Source organism: Alosa sapidissima, chromosome 14 (genome assembly GCF_018492685.1).
Source record: "Alosa sapidissima isolate fAloSap1 chromosome 14, fAloSap1.pri, whole genome shotgun sequence".
In the NCBI taxonomy this organism is placed as follows: Eukaryota; Metazoa; Chordata; class Actinopteri; order Clupeiformes; family Clupeidae; genus Alosa; species Alosa sapidissima.
The window spans coordinates 25,949,879-25,972,602 of record NC_055970.1 but is presented as its reverse complement, the minus strand read 5'-3'; the positions used below and the strand labels follow the sequence as shown (position 1 = coordinate 25,972,602).

Below are 22,724 nucleotides of genomic sequence, written 5' to 3'. Positions count from 1 at the left end.
AGACAGGCAGGCCTGGCTATGAGCAGTGTAATGTTGGAGCCTAGTCTGAGGAAGAACCTTGTGCTTACGTAAGTGCTGGAATAACATGCACTGGGGGCTACCTTCAGTGTGCAGCAGAGTTTGGTTATCTGCACATTTAAATGATATTATATTTACATTTATTCATTTAACAGATGCTTTTTATCCAAAGTCACTTACATATGTCAATTATATTACAAGAACCATTGTCCCTTGCATATTACAAGGGACAATGTGAGTTACATATGTGTGACCTACATGTGTGTCTCATAGAAGAAAAGAAAAAAAAAACTCTTAATAAATATGACAATATGACGTGGGCTTTGCGTTTATATAATTGATGAGGAATGTACAACTGACATCATGCAAGAATTGTTGACATTTTTGTCTTTGTCCTTTGTGCCTTCGTGCTCTGGGTCGAAACCACGAGCTGGCCTCATTAAGTGCTGTGAGGAGGGACAGGCTGTCCAGAGTGATATCTGCGCACCGTGCGAAGGGGAACAAACCACGAGGAGCCAGGTCATACATGTGAGTTTTAAGTGAACGAGCAACATTTTAAGTGAACGAGTGACATTGACAAGTTTAAGTGTCATTTCACAAGCTTAACAGATCATTGAGATAGCACATATCTTAGTTACTGACACATGTCAGGCATTACTGAGATTAATGCATTTTGTAGATGAATGGACCCAGAGGGGCAGTTTTTGTGAAACCATGTTATGGTTATGTAGAAATGTGGCCATTTCCTGACCACATCCCATATTTGGTCTGCTGACTCGGAAGAGTCATAAGCAAGCAAGAAACATTGCTTACAAAGAATATCTGTTAGTGTAAAAACACAAAAAAACATCCTCTGTTGCGGTATGGGTTGTACAGTGGTTTCCTCGTTCTCGTAGGCCTAAAAGGCCCTGTTTGGGCTGGGGCGGAGATCGAACTCTGAGGCACGTTTTCTTGTTGGGCTGGTGCTTTACAACTACGGCTGCAGTGTGCATAGTGTGTGAGGGGCACAGGAATTCTGATTGGTCCGCTTCATTGTGGTCGGGGGTGCTGTCCACCTTCTTGTTCACCAGGCGTGCTCACCAATCAGGGGTGGCACAAATTAAAAAGACATTTAGAATATTGAACTGAATCAATTCATTGACATTCAAAAATCATCTCACAAATCGCAATAAGATATTTTCCCCTAATGGTGCAGCCCTACGTATAACCAATTTACTCCAGCAAAAGCTAAGACGGATTGAAGTGGACTCTTTGCATTCCCCGAAGACAAACCCCAGCCAGTATGCAGCTCAACCAGTTTCACTCAACTGCCTTTAATATGACAAAGGATCCAGTTTTAGGAGAGGACAGCACCTCTCCTCTCTCTCAATAGTGTTTATCTCTCTCTCTGTGCCTGCGGCCTACAAATTACATCTACTTCTTTCCCACGTCTCTTTTTCACCCTCATGGGCCCTTGTTTTGAAGGGCCTGTAAAGTGTAGCAACTTGTTCTTGCATGTGGGTTATAGCAGTTAGCAGATTCTTAAAAATATGCTAACAGTGTCTATAGTGTATTAAAAATGGCTCTGTGCAAATGAAGTTCTTTACTTGGTGAGACCGTGTGTCTTGCTATGTCCTTAGGGTGCCCAGGAGGGCAGTGTACTTTGCTGTACTGTGCTTGAAGCTGGAGGGAGAAGCAAAACACCCTGGAGCGCTCTAGGTGCTTGACAGCGTGACGTGCATTGTTAGCCAGGTGTGGTCGGTATTCCACACCTGCCCCTGATGGTTTGGCACATCATTTGCATGAATTCCTGATCTCGACAGCATGATTTACACCACAGAGTCTAAGGGCATCAACACTTTGGTTAGAAAATAATGGAAGAAAGCATACACACACACACACACACGTACCTATAGAGTATAACATCACACGGAAACACAAGACTACTAGGTTATTTTTTTTCTTTTTTTCTTTAATACACCTGGTTCTTGTTAAAATAGACTACTGATGCTTTACACGTTTACAGTGCAAACGCACGATAGCACAATGGACACCATTCAATGACAGTAGGGGTTACTCAGAAGGGGGGTTACAGTGAAGTTGACCACCATTGCATGTATTTTATAGCTTCATTAGCGTCATGTTTAGCCTCTTCATATTATTATTTTTTGGGCTTGGAGGATTGGCAAGCTGACTGGCCGGCTCTGAGGGTTTGGTACTGGTCTGTTCCTGTGTGTCTGTGACGGACAGAGCCACCATCAGCCCCAGAGTTGCACTGACAAAACTGTCTCTAAGAATGCATCCAGGAAGAAGAGTCGTTGCTATGGAAAAGTGTCAGGTGGTCTTTTTCCCCTCCAAAGTTCTTTGATGTTGCTATTGATGTGTTCTAGTTTCAGAAGGTCTTCCCAGTGCATTGTGATTTGTTTTTTTTTTTATTATTATTTTATTTTTTAAATAATGTTGACAATACAGGCCAAACTCACCAGTGATACAATTATGCATCTTTTTGTGTTTTACTTTTTTCTGCAGTGATATGCACGTCAAACGTAGATTCTAGGACCTGAGAAAACTGGGTGTTTTAGTGACGCAGAAAACACAGTCTCTTCCAATCCCAGTCGATCGCATGGTATACCGGGTTCTTAGTCGAAACCACTTTTGTACAAAGCTATCGCACATACTAGCCTCTAAACAATCAAATTAAATAAGAATGGAAAATAAAAAACATGACAATTACCACATTGATGTAGCAGACAAAGAAATGAAAAACATAACAACACTTCTGACGGACTCACTTCAGACATGACTCCATTTTGCTATTCTCCAGTTCCCTTCCAATAGTTCTTCTTTACATGGGCCATCACATCTTTTAGTTCCCTTTTTACAACTTCTATCATTAATTTATTTATGTATTTTTTTCAACATAGAGAATCAACTTGGGCACATGAACACCACATAAAGACACTGTCTGTTGCCATAGTAATGATTCCTCAGTGCAGCGTTGCTTGGTCACTCCCCCCTCCCCCTCTGTATCCTGGCGATGAGGGAGGGGGTTGACCTCTATGCGTTAGTAGAGTGCACGAAAGCCCCAACAGCAATCCCCCTGACCCCCACCCCCTATCCCACCCCTTTGCGTTTTCTCTCCCCTTCTCTCTCTCCTCTTCCCCATCCTTCCATCTCTCCCACCCCCCCCCCCCCGTCTTCCGTTTGGTCCTTACCTCCATCTCTTCTCCACAGCTGCTGTCTGTTTAAGATCATCAGCACCCCAGCCCTTGCCCTCCACGCCTCTCCCCAGCTCTTCTACCAACTCTTTTATTCTCTTTTGTTGGATTCTCTTCACTGGCTCTTCTTCTCGGGGGCGGCTGTGGTGGTGGCGGTGGTGGTTGTGGCGGCGGTGGCAGTTTTGGCGGCAGCAGCAGCAGCAGCAGCAGCAGCGGCGGCAGTTTTGGCGGCGGCGTTGCGCTTGGACTTGTCGATGTAGGCCTCGAAGAAGAACTGGCAGAAGAGCACAAAGTAGCTGAGGTACATAAGCGAGGACCAGACGATGTTGTGCATGTGCGAGGGACACTCCTGACCCTGCTGCATCCACGAGTAGACTAGGTAGTTGACCACACAGCCCATGACCATCTGCGTGATCTGCGTGAGCGTGATGAACATGGCGAACTTGCGCGAGACGCGGAAGCCAGCGGCCCGGAGCGCATAGTAGGAGTACATGACGGCGTGCACCAGGTAGTTCATGGTCATGAACCAGCCGCCGCCTGCCACCATGTCCTTGTAGGAGTACCAGGAGTACAGCAGCACAGTAATGTGGTGGTACCAGTGCAGGAAGATGAGCTTCTGCTTCCGCAGCACGATAAACAGTGTGTCTCCTGAGAGAGAGAGAGAGAGGGAGAGGGAGAGAGGGAGAGAGAGTGAGAGAGGGAGGGAGTGAGAGGGAGTGAGAGGGGGAGAGAGGGAGAGAGAGAGAGAGAGAGAGGGAGAGAGAGAGAAAAAGAGAAACAGAAACAGATTAATAAGCTTGAATACAATAGAGAGTGCAAACAGACATTACGTAACCTTGGCAATTAGGGCTGGTTTGGCTCCCATCGAGGTTACCTCTCGTCCTTAACATGATGTCAAATCGCTTTAATATCAAAATGCTTTTCACTGGCAACCAGTGGCTGACATTTTTGCATGGCCTGGAGTCCAGCGCTGGTGTGCACTGGGTGGAAATTTGGCTGGGAGAGTGTCTGTCTGTTGACTTGCCAGCCTGGACTCTAATTACTGTTGTTTTTTTTTTAATATAATTTATTTGTGTGTGTGTGTGTGTGTGTGTGTGTGTGTGTGTGTGTGTGTGTGTGTGCACGCGCGCATTCGTACACGCTTTGCTCGCTTGGTTGCCTGTAGCCTGATACTTGTCAACACCGAGCTGCCTGTAGGTCTTATCGGTCTGATAACACAACTCTAAAACAAACAGCAGAGAGAGAGAGAGAGATTCCTTGCACACTACGATAATGAGACCCATGGTCCACAGCCGATGGTTAGAATGATATAGACACTTAGGGACACCTGAGAATCAGATGCTTGTTCAAAAGGAAGCCCTTTGTGTTGTGTCATGTGACGCTATGTACTCCTACGCATGAGTCTGCCCTTTCTAACAGGATACTGGAGAAGTACGAGCAACAGCTTTCTGTGTGTGTGTATGATAGTTGTGTAGGCTTATAACTGAAACTGAATGTGTGCACGTTGCTCTGTCTATATGAGATAGTGTAAATATTTGTGTAGCTGGCATCTATGCACTAATCAGGATTATATGCATGCGTGTTTGTAAATCCGTCGGTGTAGCGTTTTGGGCGTTTTGAACGACCAAAGTGTTAAGAAGTTGAAACTTGGTCAACGTTATGGTAATGAGCCATGACGCGGTTCAGCAGCAAATGTCCGGCAACCAATTATAAATGAGGTGTACACAGTTGAGAGAGCAACGCCTATGTGAACTTCCTACCATAAACTGTATGGTTCCTACAAAGCATTTGTTCTGTTTACTGCTTTTAATAACGAGGATGAGGGGTCAAGTTAGTGTTTACAGAAACGTAATACTTGTTCGTAATACGAGGTCTATATGAGTGATAAAGAGAACAATAAAATGAACATGGTGTCCGAAATGTTTTTTTTAATAGGCTGAATAACGCTACATGATTAAGTTATGGATAGTAGCGATAGTAGCAATATACAGGCTATACTTTTCGTTCCAGATGCTGTCAATGACAAATCATTCATAACTGAGGCAAGCCCAATTTCATATTTTTATCGCTTCTTGATAAAGTAATGTTTAATATAAAATTAAGTTAATTTGTGTAGGGATACGTTATACACGTAATACATGACTGACAGAGCAATTTATGATGACTTGTTTGAGTGCTTATGACTAAGTGCTACAGAGATGTTTTAGAACCCAGGGCCTGGTTCTGTATATAATGGGATAGTGGGGACGACTTCGTCTTCGTCTCAGGCTGATTCTCAGAGTGGTCAGCCACCCCCCCCCCCCCCCCCCACCCCCACACACCCCAGGCCCGGTCTCTGTTCAGGCCTCACAATGAAGGCAGGCAGGCAGAAAACAAGTACACACTGCCATCACAAAACCCCCCAGAACCTGAACCCAGGGTCACTAGACAGGGGTCACACACACACCCACCCCCAGTCCCTGCAATCTGGTTCGCTCTCTCCCAGAGCAGAAGAGCTCCCTAATCACTCTTGACACCAAAGAACACGTCATCCCCCTTCACATGACAAAGCAGGACAGAGAAGAGCAACACACACACACACACACACACACACACGTCTTTCTATTGTCTCTGTCCCTGTCCGATCTGTTAAATGAAGGCTATAATGGAGGGACTATATGCAACGCAGGATGCTTGAGGCTCGAAGGGAGCTCAGCAGCTGAGACAGAACCTACTGAGCCTTCTGACAGCCACAACCACCAGCTGAGAATATAAGACATTTGCAAAGTAATGCACACGCAGCAGGTACACCTCGAACCGCTCAACGGAAACTAGACGTTCTGTCATTACACGCACAGTAAAAATAGCATCCCTGCATGCTCATTGTGATTCATAAACGACACCACAAAATTCTGTCTGTGTGGTTCGTTTCAGGAATTCTCAGACGTTTTCGGAATGCCAGCAAGTCAGGTGATGGCATTAGGCAGATGGGAGAGAGCCCAATTTATCTGTTATGTGAGAGAGAGAGAGAGAGAGAGAGAGAGGTGACTTTCCATAATGATCTGGTGAGTGTCTCGGGTGCAGGCGAAAGTGTGAGAACTGAGTTTTTTTTATACAGCATCACAAACAAGTTTGGAATCAGTTGTCAGGTGAGATGCTCTCTCAGGATGTAAACCAGTGTGCTGGTACTGAAAGAATTAGCAGCCTCAAGGTTTTTCCACAGTTTGCTAATTATTACTATTTTTTTTTTTATTTATCGGGGTTCAACACATCTAATTGGGAAAACAAAAGTGACACAAAAGGCAGATGTTTCTTAATATAGACTGCCTGTTTATGCAGTGCAAATGCCTGCAATTCTAGTGTGTTTCACCATGGTACTGAGTAGCTTGTCTTACCTAGCTCGGGGGCCTTGCTGAGAACGAAGGCGTAGGCCCAGAACTTGCTGACGGGTCCATTGTAGAAGCTCTGGTCACATACGGACTGCTTTAGCCCTTTTGTCATCAGGATGTACGTCATGTAACTCCCAGTCCTTACGGCACCAAATATACTACCGGTCAGAGGGAAGAAAGGGGCAGTAAAGGGTTATTAATGATGGGTCATCCAGATGACACTTCTATTCCCAGGTCAGGTAGCCCTTGGGTTGGAAGTGTCCTTTATCTGAATAACTAGAGCGTCATACTCCACATGACATTTCCTCGGAGGTGTGAACACAAACCACAGGCCTTGGCTAGGCATTTTCCATTGAAATGAAGTGCTCTCTCCAGCAACATGGAAAGCCTGTGGACTGTTAGTCCCTCATGTCAAACTGGCCATAGATATCACACAAGGTAGTCACGGATTGGCCAGTTGCCAACTGTTGGTTGATAAGCTAGAAGAAACCCATTGAAAGCCTGTGCAGGTGTAAGTATGTGAAACAAGATAGTTATCTGTGTTTGATCTGTGTGAGGCTGAGGGTTATCAGATCTGTTCCTACATCTCTCATTCCTACCTATTTTAAGTAGGCACTGAGTGAGCTATAAGACTGCTCAGTAAAATCTAGAGGTCTCCACATCTGGAACACAGATAACACTGCAACAACAGGGTTAGTTCAGTTTGACCTGGTGCATGTTCCCAAAATAATCAGCCTGCTTTGTGAAACAGGCTAATAGTGATAACAGGCTAGCTGAGGCGGGCACTAGCATAGGTGAGCTAAGGCATGGCCGTGGCAGAGAATGAAACATGAGACGTCTTACCTGAAGACGGCGAGCGTGAGTGACCATATCACCAGAGGTTTCCGCAGCTCAAACTTTTCTCGCTGTTTCATGACATGACGGCCGCCCAGGATGCACGCGGCGTACAGCGCAGAGAACAGGAAGGACTTCTTCCTGTAGGTTACACAAACGACTTTCAGAGAGTGCCAGCAATGTCTTCTGCATAATAATATTCAACAACATTCACTCACCACAGACCATACAGGCCTCACATATGAACTGTAGACAAATTGGTGGTCAGTGTCCACTAGAGACAAAATCACTGCTTGGTGTTTTGTTTATCTAAGCAAGCAGATTTCATATTGGTGTACCACATGTTTTACACTGACACCTACTACAATGATCCATAGCCAGGACTATATGCCTGTGGTTAATTAGCATTTTGCTCATTTGCATTGCTTGATTTGCGGTGGTAATTTTGTATGAAATGTTTGCTGAGTTCAGTCATAGCACTATCACTTGTTTCTGTGTCCTCCAAAAATCATGACTGGCAAAGATTAAGACTGATGACCTTCATATATAAATATAATATACACAGAAATATAAACAGTGACCTTCAGAAACAATCGACAGTAACCTTACGAGTATAATCTTGATATTGAAACTACAGTGCAGGCATTGCACATGAGGCTCCACTCTTGACTTTTAGTACAGATGATCGCTTGACTGCTTGAGATGCCAAGATTCCACTCTGCCTTGACTACAGATGACCCCCCCACCCCCACACACACACACTCCCCCGATCTCTCAGACAGCAGCTGATGACCCGTCTGGACAGCAGACTGTGACCTTCAGGTACTGACACCGCCGCAGCTGGGAGAGATGCCCACAGCATCCCAGATCTACGGCCCTCATTAGTCAGCCCTGCAGGCCGTCTCGGCCCGGTGGCTGCTGCTGCTTCTGCTGCCCCTGCATCCTGCCTCTAGTTTTGCCCCTGGCTCCACTGCCCCTGGCTCTAGTTCTGCCTGTAGAAGCCTTCCCTGGAGACACAGCTTATTCTGTTATTAGTAGGGCTGCACAATTTGCAAGAGTGATCATTTTTGAAAGTCTAGCTTCAGTTTTCAGTATTCCAAACTTTTGCTTTTAGTTGGGCCATATCTGATTGGTGAAAGTGCCTAGTGCATAAAAAGCACTGTCTGTCACACAACAAGGATGATAAACATCGTAGATGTGACAAGATTAGAGTTGTGACAGAGTTGTGAGCCGATTGCAGCTTTTGCGACTAATTGTGCAGCCAAGCCATGACACAGATCACAAAGGAACTGTAGTTCTACTAACATAGTATTAATAAGAAAATGTTTAAATTGCATTTTAATTTAATGTTAAGCTTGGTGTTTTATTATTTAACTTTTATTTTGTTAAAAAGACACAGACAGATTAGACGATTGAGCCCAAACTGAATTGAAAACTCTGAAGTGATAAACGAAAAGTTGATAAACAGTCCACAGCAAATCTGATTGATGATGTGAATGGCACTTGCCTATGCCTAAAAGAGAGAGAGAGAGGGAAAACACAAAGACCGGCTTTGGTCTCCCTTGTGAGCCTGTGTTTAAGGATAACATCGGCTAATATTGGCTTTTAGTTCCCTTTCCTTGGTCTTCATTTGCTTAACTAATGTCATTCTCTGCTCTTTAAAATGATTGTTGCCCTCGGGGATGTGAGTCTATCCCACTGAGTTTAATCAGGAATCATCACATTTGTATTGCATAAATAGAAAGAAATCCCTGATCTTGCTGTCTGACTAAACACAAAGCACCTTTCTCACCAAAAAAAAAAAAAGTTGTGTTAAACTAAATCACTGACGGAGCACTTGCTTCCCTTGGAAAACTTTAAACTCTCAGAATATGCCGTCTCAAAAATACACTTCAAGCTTAGAGTATTTTGGGGAGGACAAATTTGTCCCAAACCTCAAGTGCACTGTGTTACAGAGGCATGAGTGTGTCTCTCTCTGGCCTCGACTCGAGCTCTCTAGAATGTTCCGTCTCATAAGGACATCCTAGGGCTCTTCAATTATCTGATTGTTCACAAACTACTTTTGAGTACTTGTAATGAACAAAAAAGCTTCTATAAGCAAAAATGTACGACATGGCCAATTACACATAATTTAAAAATTAACGGTGAAGCTAAATGACCACTGTTCATTTTTACTAAGGTATGATGTATTTATTTTAACAGGAGCTGGGAACTGATTGGACGTTACACTGGGGACATACAGGGACGCGGTGAGGTCAGCGTTACGCTCCTCGTCTTCGGTGGAGACGTGTCTTCCTTGTGGCCCACGTCCAAGAAACATTACACGAGTAAAACTAGGGCACCTCCATCGTCCTCCGTCATCCTCTTCAGGTGACTCTCACTCTTCCTCCCTCTCTCTCACACTCTTTCTCTCCCTCTCTCTCTCACTCTTCCTCTTTCTCTCTCTCTCTTTCAAAGATTCAGCTTTAGGTAACTACCACAGTGCCAAGGGCTTAATGCTATTTTGGAACTCTGATGTCTGGTCTACTAAACCAATCTAAAAAGAGCACAGTCCATCAGTCTTTCACAAGCAACTGTTCTGTGGCAAGACAAAAACATACAAAAGTTGTTCTCACATCATCACAGTATTTTGCAGAATACTTAGTAGAGCTGCCATTCATCTAATGTTGTGCAAAATTAGGCAGTGCAGCCAGTTAGATTTGGTGACTCAATTGCAAAAAACATGCCTTTTGGTACAAAGACTTTCTCAGTGAAAAATTTACATATGCGTTGACTACATGCTTAAGTAAACAAATTAGATTTATTGGTTGATGCAACCTCAATACATTATAGTACATTTGATTAATCAACCATAAATCAAATTTGTTTTTGGTCTTGTAATATGCTTGTGTTCGTTGTGCAAGAAGAATGTGCCTAGAATGTTTCTGCAAAGAACACAAACAACACTGTTCGGTGGATGGCCCACATTGCCTAGATACTAAGGTCACCTCTTTAGTGTGACAGGCAGTTAACAAGAACAGGGGGGAGTCAGCTTAAAACCTGAACCTGAGTATTCAAGTAGAACCACAATCCCACCATTCCAGTGTCTCCCTCAGTTTCTGGGAGGGCAGCTGGCGTACGAAATGCATTCTCAAGCATTACTTAAACCCACAAGTACAAACCAGTTCAATTCATCCTACCTGCATAGCTTTGACTTATATTTGTTCAAGTGAACTGATGCTTAGCGCACACTTAAAACAAATCTTCACTGTCTTTGCAGGCGTGATCCATGCAGTTAGCTTGTAGCATTCAGACTGTTAGCTCATTTCTGAGCTGTGGGGGTGATTGTTAATGTGAAGTATGTGAAGGTCGGAAAGAACCATGAGGGTCAGTCGGTTGGCCAGTCGGTGATTGTTAGTGCTCGTGTGCTAAAAGAGCAGCATGTGGACAGTGACGAGACGAGCGGAGCCTTATGGGCCGTGGCTAGAGAGGACATGTGGGACCTCAGAGCGCATCGCCGTCACAATCGCAGACCAGTCTCACTATTGAGGCAGGCATCTGCAGACCAGTCTCACTATTGAGGCAGGCATCTGCAGAACTACTCCACCAGGCTGACAGCACAGAGCCAGCCTCTGTCTGTGTGTGTGTGTGTGTATGTGTGGATATGTGTCTGTGTGTCCCTCCATGAGTCTCTGTGTGTGTGTCTCCATGTGCCTGTGTGGGTTTAGATGAATGGCTCTTGCAGTGGGTTTCCTGTGTTAGCTGGAGGGAAAAGATGGATGTGCTCATCACCTGACCCTGTCCTGATCACCTGACCCTGTCCTGATGCCGCTGTGTCTAAACCAGAGCTGAGCCGCCTGGTTTTGCTATGAAATTCCCTAAAATTAAATAGTGGAATATCCTCTCAGAACTAGACAGGCAGAAAATCCCATAACTCCTCATGACTCTCATCTGCAAGACAAGCGACATGTTCTGAGACAAAGAGTGGATGGTCTGGAGGTTTATTTGACAGGTGTGAGTTTTGATTAAGCACAATCACCTCTTGCCACACTTAAACCAAGGGTCTGTCTTGAAACCATAAACACTTCATACTAATTTTCCTTTCAGTGTGCTCTGAAGAATTCCACATAAATCATAGCATATTAATATGGAACTGAGGCAGCAGGTTTGTTTGGTTGTCTTTCTGACATCACCTTATTGTCCTCTGGGAAGGACAAAGGCTGGCTACACACACACACACACACACACACACACACAGTATATGAGATCACCAGCATCACTGTTGGGCATCTGCACCTTGCTCAAGAGAAGCTTCAAACCTGCAGTACTTTGAACATGATGTGCAAGCCACCTCAGTGTAATAACATTGGGCTTTGCACAGATGTTCCAGCAGCCTGCTGCCTGTGGAGTAGGAATGGCATTGGTCTAGCAAAGATGTGGTGGACCCACATCAGATCCAGATATGTGTGCGAGTCAGGAGCACGTTGTGTTTGTTTTAGAGATGTGTGATGTAAAGAACAGTGTGTATGTTGAGATGTATTTTTTTAAAGAGCGGTATGTGCATATTTGCATATTTGTATGCATAAGCAAATCGTGGGGTATTTTTTAAGTCGCATTCTATTTGTTTGAAAATTGTCGAGGTATTAGTGAAACGTATTCAGTTTATTTGTGACATTAAGCTTTCTAAGTTTGTAGAGACAAGTCCATGAGTCAGCTACAATTGCGGGGTAATTCTCAGAAAGAAAAAAAAAAACCGGCACACTGCAGAAAACAAGGCAGCCGACAGAGGCAGATGCATTGATGCGCAAGCCCCAGATCAGCACAGTTTTCTCCTTCTCACAGCAGGTTTTCAGCTGCGCTGCCCTGCACACTAACGGAGATCCGTCAGTCACTGCGGCACCTGTGCAGACGCGAGCACTCTCTGCCTCCTCCTCCACCTCAGCTAGGCAACGAGGCATGCTGAATCTGGCCTTCTTTTTATGCAGAATCGCACCAGGACTAATGCCCTGATTCTGTTCAAAAGCCTTTTTAGAAGTCGTCCATTGTGCTTAGGGTATCTGTGTCTCCTCCTGTGATTCTAAGGGATCTGATAGAACTAATAACAGCAAAGGGAAGTCATGGGCTTGATTCCCAGGTTGGCCACCGAGTGATGAACTCTTTTCCCTTAGCACTCTTTCTGTGGAGAGAACAGATGGCTGAATATGTAAATGCTAATGAGCATTATGAGCAGCTAACCAGAGTGTAATGCAACCTCTGGCCTCTTCTGCATGAAATGTCACTGTCCAAACCTACCTAGGCTACATGTGTATTCTCAGATGCATTTGTCCTAAGCATTTTAACAGAACATCTGAAAACAACTTTACATTAAAGTTAAAGTTCACTGATATTTGTTGTTGTGACGCTTTCATCCAAAGTGATAGACTCACAACAGTTGGAATCGAACCTGGGTCGAGTGGTGCTCCACCACACGGCAAAGTATATGATTTATATTAATATATTAATACGATAAAAGCTATGCCTACTCTGGGCCAGATATTGAATGATGTTGTTATCTGTAGATTCACTGGATCTGAGCAGTGCCATGATGGCATAGTGGATGACACTGTGAACACAGGCAGCTCGCGCTCTGGGCATCTCCACCATGCCAGCCGGGTCGACCTGTCAAACGCAGATCACGCTAGCAGCTTGAGCACCACGGAAAAAGACACCGGGCGATGATGGTGATTACTTTTGAGAGGAAGATGATCGTATTGCCTCTGATGGGATACGAGAAGCTCATGGCTATAGTGGTGGGCCTGCTCCAGATTCCAAACATCTGCTTCCTCAGCCTGCCCAGACTGTGTTCCCAATCAAACATGTTCGAACAGAAGACGCACAGCATCTGGCGCTGAAACTCGAGCAGTCTTCTAGGAGGACAGCGCCTGGCCGCTGGCCAAGATGGCTGCTGACAGGAGGGGATACGGCCCAGATTTGGCAGAGGTCAATGGTTCAGAATCGCTGTGGTCTTCACTACTATCTGTCTGTGTGTGTATGTGTGGATGGTTGTCTGTGTAAAAGCAGTCTCCTGTATCCTTCTCAGAAAACACACAAGGTAATTAATTACATGATCATCCGAGACCCGAACCGAAGACCTGGATTGGGTCCAGATTTGATTCAGCCTCTGCTGCTGTGTGGGGGTGGATGGTTTTCACTATAGAGGCGGTCTCCTGTATCCTGCTTTCTGAAGGCACAGGTAATTACAAGACCATCCGAGACCGTCCTTTCATCACGGCGAAGATAAAGCGTACAGAACTCCCCCGTAACCCGAGAACTAGAGCAGCGATGAGGTGATGGAAGAAGGGAACACGGGAGACAGACCGAGCCAACAGAAAAGGGATGGACAGACAAAGAGTGGAGGAAGAGAGCGAGGGAGAGAGAGGGAAGAGTGGAGAAAGAGAGGAAGGGAGAGAGCCGGTCACCTGGTACGTAATTGGCACATGGCCGAGTATGCTCAGTCCGTTGCGTGGTGTCACGGCTAAGCCTCGTAGCAGTGTTTCCCAGGTTTCTGTGCTGTCGGCCAGCCCGCTGTCCTTTTTCCAGCCATTGCAGGGATGGGGCATTAGCGGCGGCGATGACCGGAGGGAAATCCCCTGCCCCGAGGGACCCGGCCATTGGCTCTGCTGCCCACGCATGGTGCTGCGCGGCCATTGGCTCTGCTGCCCCCGCACGGTGCGGTGGCACAGATGGATAAAAATACGAGCCGTGTTTTTGCGTGCAGATTAAGGGAGTGCCCCACAAAAAGCCTGGCTGCGGGTAATTCCCTGAGGCCAAGCCCTAGCCGTATCCGTAGCCATGTGGAGAGAGGCTGCTGGCGGCTCAGTCCAACATAAATCACCCTGACGAGACCTCACACCGCAGCAGCAGCCGTCCCAGCCTCATCCCCACCTACTGACCACAGCCACCTCCAAGCAGGCTCAAATCGGCGCACATCTCAATGGGAAGTTCACTTGTTTAAAGTGTTCCTGTTTTAGACATGCTGATTCATCAATAGTAATAGATTCCCCTGTTGTGCTGGAGTTGATGGGATTATTTTTATAAGGAGATAATTGTTTCAGCTTGTTAAGAGATTAAAGTGCATCTGTCAGAGACAAGTGTATTTATAGGGAAAGCGTGTGTGTGTGTGCCTATATATATATATATATATATATATATATATATATATATATATATATATATATATATATATATATATATATATAATATATACACACACACACACACTGTATATTGCTAAATATGAGATGTTGCCATCTCATTGCTTTCCATTGATGCATTGAGTTTAGCTGGATGACCACAGTATGAGAGCATTGCTCTTACTTCACAGATTAACAGTTGTGTGGCATATAAACCAAGAAACCTCTTTCAAAATATAAACGAGATGAATAAAAACAAAACTCGGTTCTACTATCGCGGAGAAAAGGGGGCAGACTGAAACCGTACCCTAACGTACCCTAACATACCCTAACGCACGGTGGCATGCAGTACCCAAACAGGTGTATGCCCTCAGGAAAATCTCTCCAACAATAGCTGTGCCGTGCCGTTTAAATGGACAGACAAAACCTTACTTTGGAAAGAAACAGGCCCCGAACAAGAGAGACATTCCACTTGGATCATCTCACAATAGCACCCAGCTCTGGGTGTCTCTCTAAGCTGATCCAGGTTGGCTTCCCGCTCCTGAGACCGGTGCGTTCTCTCATTAACCCTCGCATGTAGCCTCGCATGTAGCCCCTCTTGATTGGGGTATAACGGTGGGATTAGAAATGACAAGATGTAAATGTACGGTAGGTTATCTCGCACATGCCACATCTGTGTGTGTTCCAGGGCCCACTGACTGACTGACTTATCAGTCCAGTCGTCATTCGTCTCTCCCCGTGTGAGGCGTGCCTGTCCGCCAGCCCACCCGCCCGCCTGTGAGGAGTGCCTGAGCATGACTCAGCACATTTAGCAGGGCCAGCGGGGTGGAAGAGAAGGCACAGTGGACGCTACTCGAGTCCAGAGAAACGGAGCCGGAGGCATGAGACAAAAAGGGCGAGGACATGCCTTGTGTCCAGGGCACAGAGCAGGGAGGGGTGAAGGAGAATGTTAGAACGAGACTGAGAGATAGAGAGATGGAGGGATAGAGAGACAGAGAGATAGATGGAGCGCCTGCTTGCGTCTAGAGCATATAGGGAGAGAGATGGGCAGAGCTGGAGAGGGGTGCTCAGGGAGAGGGAGATGAGAGGGGGATAGAGGGAGGGGGGAACGTACACATTCACACACACATACATGTCTACACTCAAACATATACACACCAGCCAAAGACATATATATATATATATATATATATACAGTATACACACACACACACATATATGTCTACACTCACACACACCAGCCAAAGACATACTGTACACACACACACACACACACACACACACACACACACACACACACACACACACACACACTCTGCTGCTGGCTTGTGTCACTCTGACACACACTATCCCTATGCTGAGAAAACGCACAGAGACGTGCATTTCTTCTGAAGTCTGGGCCACTGCTTGTGCAGATGAATAATTGGCCCATGGCAGGACAATTTGCAGGCATCTGAACTGCTCTTTATGGTATATGATGATTAGACAGGAGAGTATGTAAATGCCCTCGTCCTATATTATTGGAGTTTCACATATTGGTATGGCCAACCAGTAAGTCATGTCTGGGGAATTACTGAATTATTGAACTGCATTTCAGCCTTTGTGAGAGTACAATGAAAAGTGTGATTCTATAGCAATGCCAGAGTATCTTCATTACAGGAGAAAACTCCACCACCACCAGACAGCATGCAAGCATGTACACACACCTCTGGATCCACCACCACCACCACACAGCATGCATGCATGTACACACACACACACACACACACCTCTGGACCAACTACAGAATCTGTCATATGCTCGATATCATTCAGTTGACTAAGCTTTGAGAACCCATCAGAGAGGAACACACACACACACAGATACAAGGAGCTTTGAGAACCCACCGGAGAGGAAGAGGTAAATGTGTATGCTGGCTTTACTTAATGAAAGTCTCTCTCGCTCACTCACACACACACACACACTCACACACACACACACACACACACACTTTCTCTCCTCTCTCACTCTCTCTATCTGTCAGCCATTCTGTGAGCAATTTCATCCACATCCACTTAACAGTCTGCCTGGCCTGGGCCCGATAGGCACCATTCATTTCCAAAAGTGCTGACATACTGAGCACGCTATGAGAATCTAATCCCCCATCTTCTCAAGGACAAGTCACCAAAGAAGGAAAACCACCAAAAGGAATAGTTATCTCACAGACACACCTGACCTTGATGGACCTAAAACATACATTTGTGTTCTTACTGAAAAAAAACGAGTACTTGGTAGATGTTTTAATGGACGTTAATAGGGTGTCCTGTTCCCTGTTCAATTCCAGTCACTCTGGGGTGTTTTCTTGAGTGTCCTTGAGCAAGACACTGACCCTAACAGCTCCAAATGGCAGGAAAATGGTTGCCTGCATGGCAGCTTCTGTCAGTGGTAGTCCCAATGGGTGTATGAAGAGCATGGCGCTTTGATGCCTCTTAACAGTGCTGTACATAGTTGTTTTTGTTGGCAAAAATGAATGTTTTCTGGATCTTACTTAATAAGACCCATTTGAAGGATCAGTGTAGATGCCATATCTTCAAAGTATGCGACTCAGGCCTTGGTTAACCTTGACAAAGCCCCCACACACACATAACAATTCAAGCGTGGCAGAGCGGAGTTTTGCTGTGTTTTCATTTTGGTATCTGTGAGCCCAACACCTGCGCTAGTGCAGCACAATATTGTGCTAGTTTTACGGGTTTCAGATTCCCTTAAGACGCACTGTCAGGTATACGATTCTATCTCCCATCTGCATCTTTTCAACTGACTGCAGGCTAAATGAAGCAGAGATTCTACGTCATAGAGATAGCAGGTGGAAACCAACACAATCGGGGACTCGGAGGGATTCAACACTGCTGCACCAGAGGGAGAGACTGATGAGGTGTTGTCAGTGTCATAGACTGGTGGAATAAACATTTACCCAGACTGAATGCTAAAAGAGTCTGAGGAGGAATGTGTGGTTTGTGATGGAGAATGATCCTTGACCCTTGGTCCGGCCCTGTCCATTTCAAGGACACTCACCACAACTTATGGATTCAGGCCTAGATAACAATAGTCAAAGGTGTGTCTGTGTGTGTGTGTATCAGGCATATGGCGCCATCAATGTCTCAGACACTGGCCACACCTAGCCCCGCTCAGTCTACAGTTGACCCAGACTGATGAACCTTATGGGTCTCAGTAGGTAGCTTTTCTACAGTTGACCCAGACTGATGAACCTTATGGGTCTCAGTAGGTAGCTTTTCTACAGTTGACCAAGACTGATGAACCTTATGGGTTTCAGTAAGTAGTTCCTCTACAGAGTTCCCCGTGACATACATACATCTGTTTTGCTTTTTAACAGAAGAGGTTGCTTACGTCGTTATGTACATATATGTGCAATGTAGTAACAGTAACATTATAATAGTAGTAAGAATAATATACCGGTAGATATATGCAGTGTATTAACAGAATATAATATAAGAAAACAGAATAAATACAGATATTCAGTATGGAAAATATAGACAGATATGCACAGAATGTACAGCTATGTGCAGTGTGGTAACAGTACCATTGTAGTGCAGAAACAGTAACATAAGAGTAGTAAGAATAAGTGTATGTGCAGGATGGAGCAGTAGAAAATGGCTATATAAGTGTAATTAAACTAAGTATTTGAAGTAGGCAAGTAGGTGTTTGAGAGACAGCCTTAATGTTTTCTAAAATAGTGTTCAATGATCACCAAATTTGTCTTAACTTCTCACATGACGTAAGCAACCTCTTCTGTTAAAAAGCAAAACAGATGTATGTATGTCATGGGGAACTCTGTAGAGGAACTGCTTACTGAAACCCATAAGGTTCATCAGTCTTGGTCAACTGTAGAAAAGCTACCTACTGAGACCCATAAGGTTCATCAGTCTGGGTCAACTGTAGAAAAGCTACCTACTGAGACCCATAAGGTTCATCAGTCTGGGTCAACTGTAGACTGAGCGGGGCTAGGTGTGGCCAGTGTCTGAGACATTGATGGCGCCATATGCCTGATACACACACACACACACACACAGACACACCTTTGACTATTGTTATCTAGGCCTGAATCCATAAGATGTGGTGAGTGTCCTTGAAATGGACAGGGCCGGACCAAGGGTCAAGGGTCAGAGCAGAGAGTGTCTCCATCACCCCACCTCCATGGTGCCACCAGCTGCTCTTCCCCGACCTACCCAGACAGTGAGCGCCGTTGTTCCACGTCACAATGGACAATGGATGGGCATGGCCGAGTGGGCATCGTGCTCAGGAGTGGGCAGAGGCCTCAGAATGAGTGGGCTCGCTATGCCGGAGGAGAGGGTGGAGTCGCTTTCTTGGTGACCAACTGAGTACAGCCGTGCTGTGCTGCGTGTCGAGTGGACCATGCACTCTGTGGCCGCCCACTGTCTCTCTTCCACTCTCTCTCTCTCTTGCTCTCACTCACTCTCTCTCTTCCTCACATTCTAGCTTCCTAACAATATCTTTCTTTCTTTTGTTCTTTACACTCTCTCTCCCTTTCTGTCTTATCCTCTTGCTTATCCTAACACTCTGTCTGCCGAACACTTGCTCTCTCTTTTCACATCTCTCCTTCTCACTCGCCTTCCCTCTCTCCCTCCCTCTCTCCCAGGGTCTTTCTCACATACCCTCCCTCTCTCTGAAGAACTCTTATTCATACATTGCTCTCATTAACAACACTTTTGTTGGATAGAGACCAAATGTGAAACTGTAGCCTACCTGCAATCTGTCAACTTGGGGGTGAGACGAGTGTGTGTGTGCACCGACTGACTGGAGATGTGGCAAGTGTGTGTGAGCAACGACTGACTGGGGATGAGGCGAGTGTGTGTGAGCACCGACTGACTGGAGAGCCATAATGTAAGAGGCCATGTAAAGATACTGTCCAAAGGAGCGTCCTCTTTCCCTAGCTAATTCCCACCCAGCTTGACCACATGAGCAGCCCCTTCCTGGCACATACACACCCGGACACACACACACACGCACACACATAGAGAGAGAAAGAGAAGTGATCCACATATTCCCAAGCATTTCATCATAGATGTTTCAAGACAAACAGAAGTGGAGAACTTCAATAGAAGAAATATTTCCATGTCATCATCTTTAACTTGCAGTGTGACAAGCCTGTACAAGCCTATTTCCTGGCGCTGCAATATCAATATACCATATAGTTGGGCATCTTTCCAGTTATGTAGACATACTCACTTTCTGTGTGACCTAATACCCTTGCATGAAATCATTCCAGCATTGCAAACCTGCCACACTAAATGTGTGTGTGTGAATCTGTTCAACTAACAGCCCTAGTTCAGAAATAATGCACGTACATTGATACGCACACATAGTAGTAGATGGATCTAGACCTAGGGTCGTCATGGAAGGACAATTGCCCGTTGACGACTGGCGGGTACCAAGTCCTCCGCGAGACAGCTCTGTATGATGCATGCGCTACAAGAGCAACCCGGCGAGGTCGCCACAGGCGTGCGGCTCACTCATTGGTCTTCGCGCTGTCAGCAGACATCAGTAGATGGCTCCCATTGGCCCTGCGCTATGATTTCGCGAGCAGCCTCACTTGCTCCTTTTTCCACGCGCTACCAGAAATTACAATACCGTGAAATTGATCCGTAGGGAGTCGGCTACGAATGACAACCAACTCTGGATACATTTGTCAGCTTTTGACAAACCGGCGCGTTGCGCATCAGCATGTGTGTTTTCATGGGTCTCCCAAGAGGACATGAGCCACAGCGGAAGATGCGAAATGTAACAAGGACATGATAGTAGGATAACTACCCAGTACCCTGCCTTCCACGCCACTACCCGTAGCCTACATTTGAGGAGCGATGATGCCCATATTAAACAGTGACTAACCGCATGACGTGGTCAAATGAAATCCATCTTCTGTTCAAAAATAAAACTAAGTTTAAAAGCTCTGCGCACAATGAATGCCGTATGCAGCAATGGTTTACGATTTTCACACCACAGACAGAAATAAAACGCGTTGTCTTGTAGGCTGTATAAACCCATGCCCTCTCGCTAGCTTCTCGGAAAGCAATTCATTCTTCCCGTTACAGTAACAGCATAGGTTAGGCTACCTCAATGCGAAACCGCATTATGCTTTCGACAGCTTTTCGGGCATTAATAGTAGCCTATTAGCACTCATTGTAAGATAACATGTAGCCTAAGCTTAATGAACCATGTTTAATGTCAAGGGTAGTCTACATAATGCAGACAGCAACGATTTGGTCAAAATGCTATTGGAATGGATTATTCCTTCATCTAATTTTGAAATACCAACTCGTGCGCTCTAAAAGCGTAATCTAGCCAGACAATCGGTTCACTGGATGGCTGTAACGGTACATAGCCTATAATGTAGCCTCTGCTATTCCATTCAGGTTGATCATGCCAGCTAGTAGAGTAGCATACCTTGGCTAAGAGGATGAAATCCCCGCTATGTCATTGAGGAGACATATTAGAGCATTACTTTGAATACTTGGAACATGATCAATGTGTCTCAAATACACACGTTTCCGCCAAATCACTGAAATCATGTCAGAAAGAGCTGCAGGAAACGATGCAAGATTACGCGGACCAGACCTAACGTTAATCTCATTCCTAAAGCATTGCGAAAAAGATGACCTATTAATGCAGACTGTAGTATCAGCCAATGAATGTTTAGCGTCAATTGTGTTCTTTTCGTTTTGTATTCATTTCACATAACAGGCAATTTATACAGTAGGCCTATTTCACAGAAAGAAAAAACGCATGTTTAAGATAGAGATAACCACACATCAATCAACGTCTCAGCCGCAGCAAGAACACAGTACCAGTTTTCCTGCATCCACCGGATGGCTTCGTCTTCATTGAACTGTCTCTCAAATTCGTACTCTTGCAGCGCTAGCACCGACATTTTCTCTCTTCTGGGTTTTCAAAGCGGACGTGAAGGTAAGACAAGACGAAACGCGAAATATTCAAATAGTTTCCGCCTTAAATCGCGCTCCAACTCAGCCGCGGCCCCTAACTTGCATTGCGCTTGCCGCTGCCAGGAACTCATTCAGTAGATCTCCGATGTCAGCCTATATGCCTTCCACTTCCAACCGGCATACGCCCTCCTGCCTAAGAAGTGGTATCAAGGTCCTAACGCCTTCAGTTCCAGGCTTTATCTGCGCGTATCCTCACTTTTGTAGTACTGCAAACACGGCAGGGCTGCGAATGTCGTCACTCGATTGCTACAGTGACCTTTGACACAGATAATGATTCAGGGACGCTAAAGCAAACTAATATATTTGGCTGGACTTATAACATTTCATAACATGTTCAAACTTGTTTAGTCATTGTTAGTCATTCTTTATAGCTAATTGTGTTTTATTTATCCTTTAAATGCCCCTAGCAGAGGCTTGCTTTTTCTTTTATCTGAAGGCCCGCCCATCTTTAGAGTTTGTGACAAAATGTGCCTAATAACAGAATTGAATAGAGGTGGCGTGATCCATGCACCCATAACCTGGATTTGTAAGACTCTGGGTGGGGAGTCTGTGAACTGTGAACCTTGAACCTATGGCCTGATTAAGGTCATCAGTTGGATGCTGATTTTTATTTATTTTATTCTCTGATGATTTGCATCCGATGGTTGACTGATCACCTTGTAAGGATAATCAGGTCAGGGTTGTCTACACGGTGCAATGACTGAAGGGGCATTTGAGATTTGCAAGTGGATCAACATTATATTGTTGGATGGGATAAGTTACAATGAGGGAGTGCAAGCAAGCATGGATGGACAAATTAGGGGAGAACTGGGTTGAAAGCCGAGCACTTTCTAATGGGTGTTTTACCAGACTGAGAGCCACCTGCACCTGTGTCTTCTGTCATATGTATCCAGTTCCATTCGCAGAACAAACACAGGCACAATGTAGGCTATAAGCATATATGTAGGCCATGTCGTAGGCTGAGGAAAGAATGGCTGTGTCCTCAAATCAGAGTGTTTCCGGGTTGGCATCCTGGTGGGCAGTTGGGTATGTAATGTGGCAACTAAATTCAGCATGGAAATGACCACGTCCTGTAGTAGATAATGCCCATGTCCTCCCCCATTTTACAGTGTGTAAGCTGCAATGGACCCTTACAACTAC

The 22,724-nt window shown here is 45.3% G+C and overlaps 1 protein-coding gene across 1 annotated transcript; it reads right to left on the bottom strand.

Annotated features, from left to right (window-relative positions):
- Positions 1-2,140: 2,140 nt before the first annotated feature.
- On the bottom strand, positions 2,141-21,762 carry elovl6 (ELOVL fatty acid elongase 6). The gene is made up of 4 exons (XM_042062041.1): positions 21,429-21,762; positions 7,427-7,558; positions 6,590-6,741; positions 2,141-3,863 (listed from the first exon to the last, which is right to left on the bottom strand). Exons 1-4 carry the CDS (start codon positions 21,509-21,511, stop codon positions 3,331-3,333), a joined length of 900 nt encoding a protein of 299 aa, XP_041917975.1. The 5' UTR covers positions 21,512-21,762; the 3' UTR covers positions 2,141-3,330.
- Positions 21,763-22,724: the final 962 nt, after the last annotated feature.

Bases quoted from the DNA above. Each gene is read 5' to 3' on its own strand.
- elovl6 (XM_042062041.1), bottom strand. From the start codon at position 21,511: ATGTCGGTGCTAGCGCTGCAAGAGTACGAATTTGAGAGACAGTTCAAT. The intron at 7,559-21,428 runs GTACTGTGTTCT...TGTAACCTACAG, and splicing joins CGGTGGATGCAGGAAAACTG to GAAGAAGTCCTTCCTGTTCT. The intron at 6,742-7,426 runs GTAAGACGTCTC...TCTGACCGGTAG, and splicing joins CTCACGCTCGCCGTCTTCAG to TATATTTGGTGCCGTAAGGA.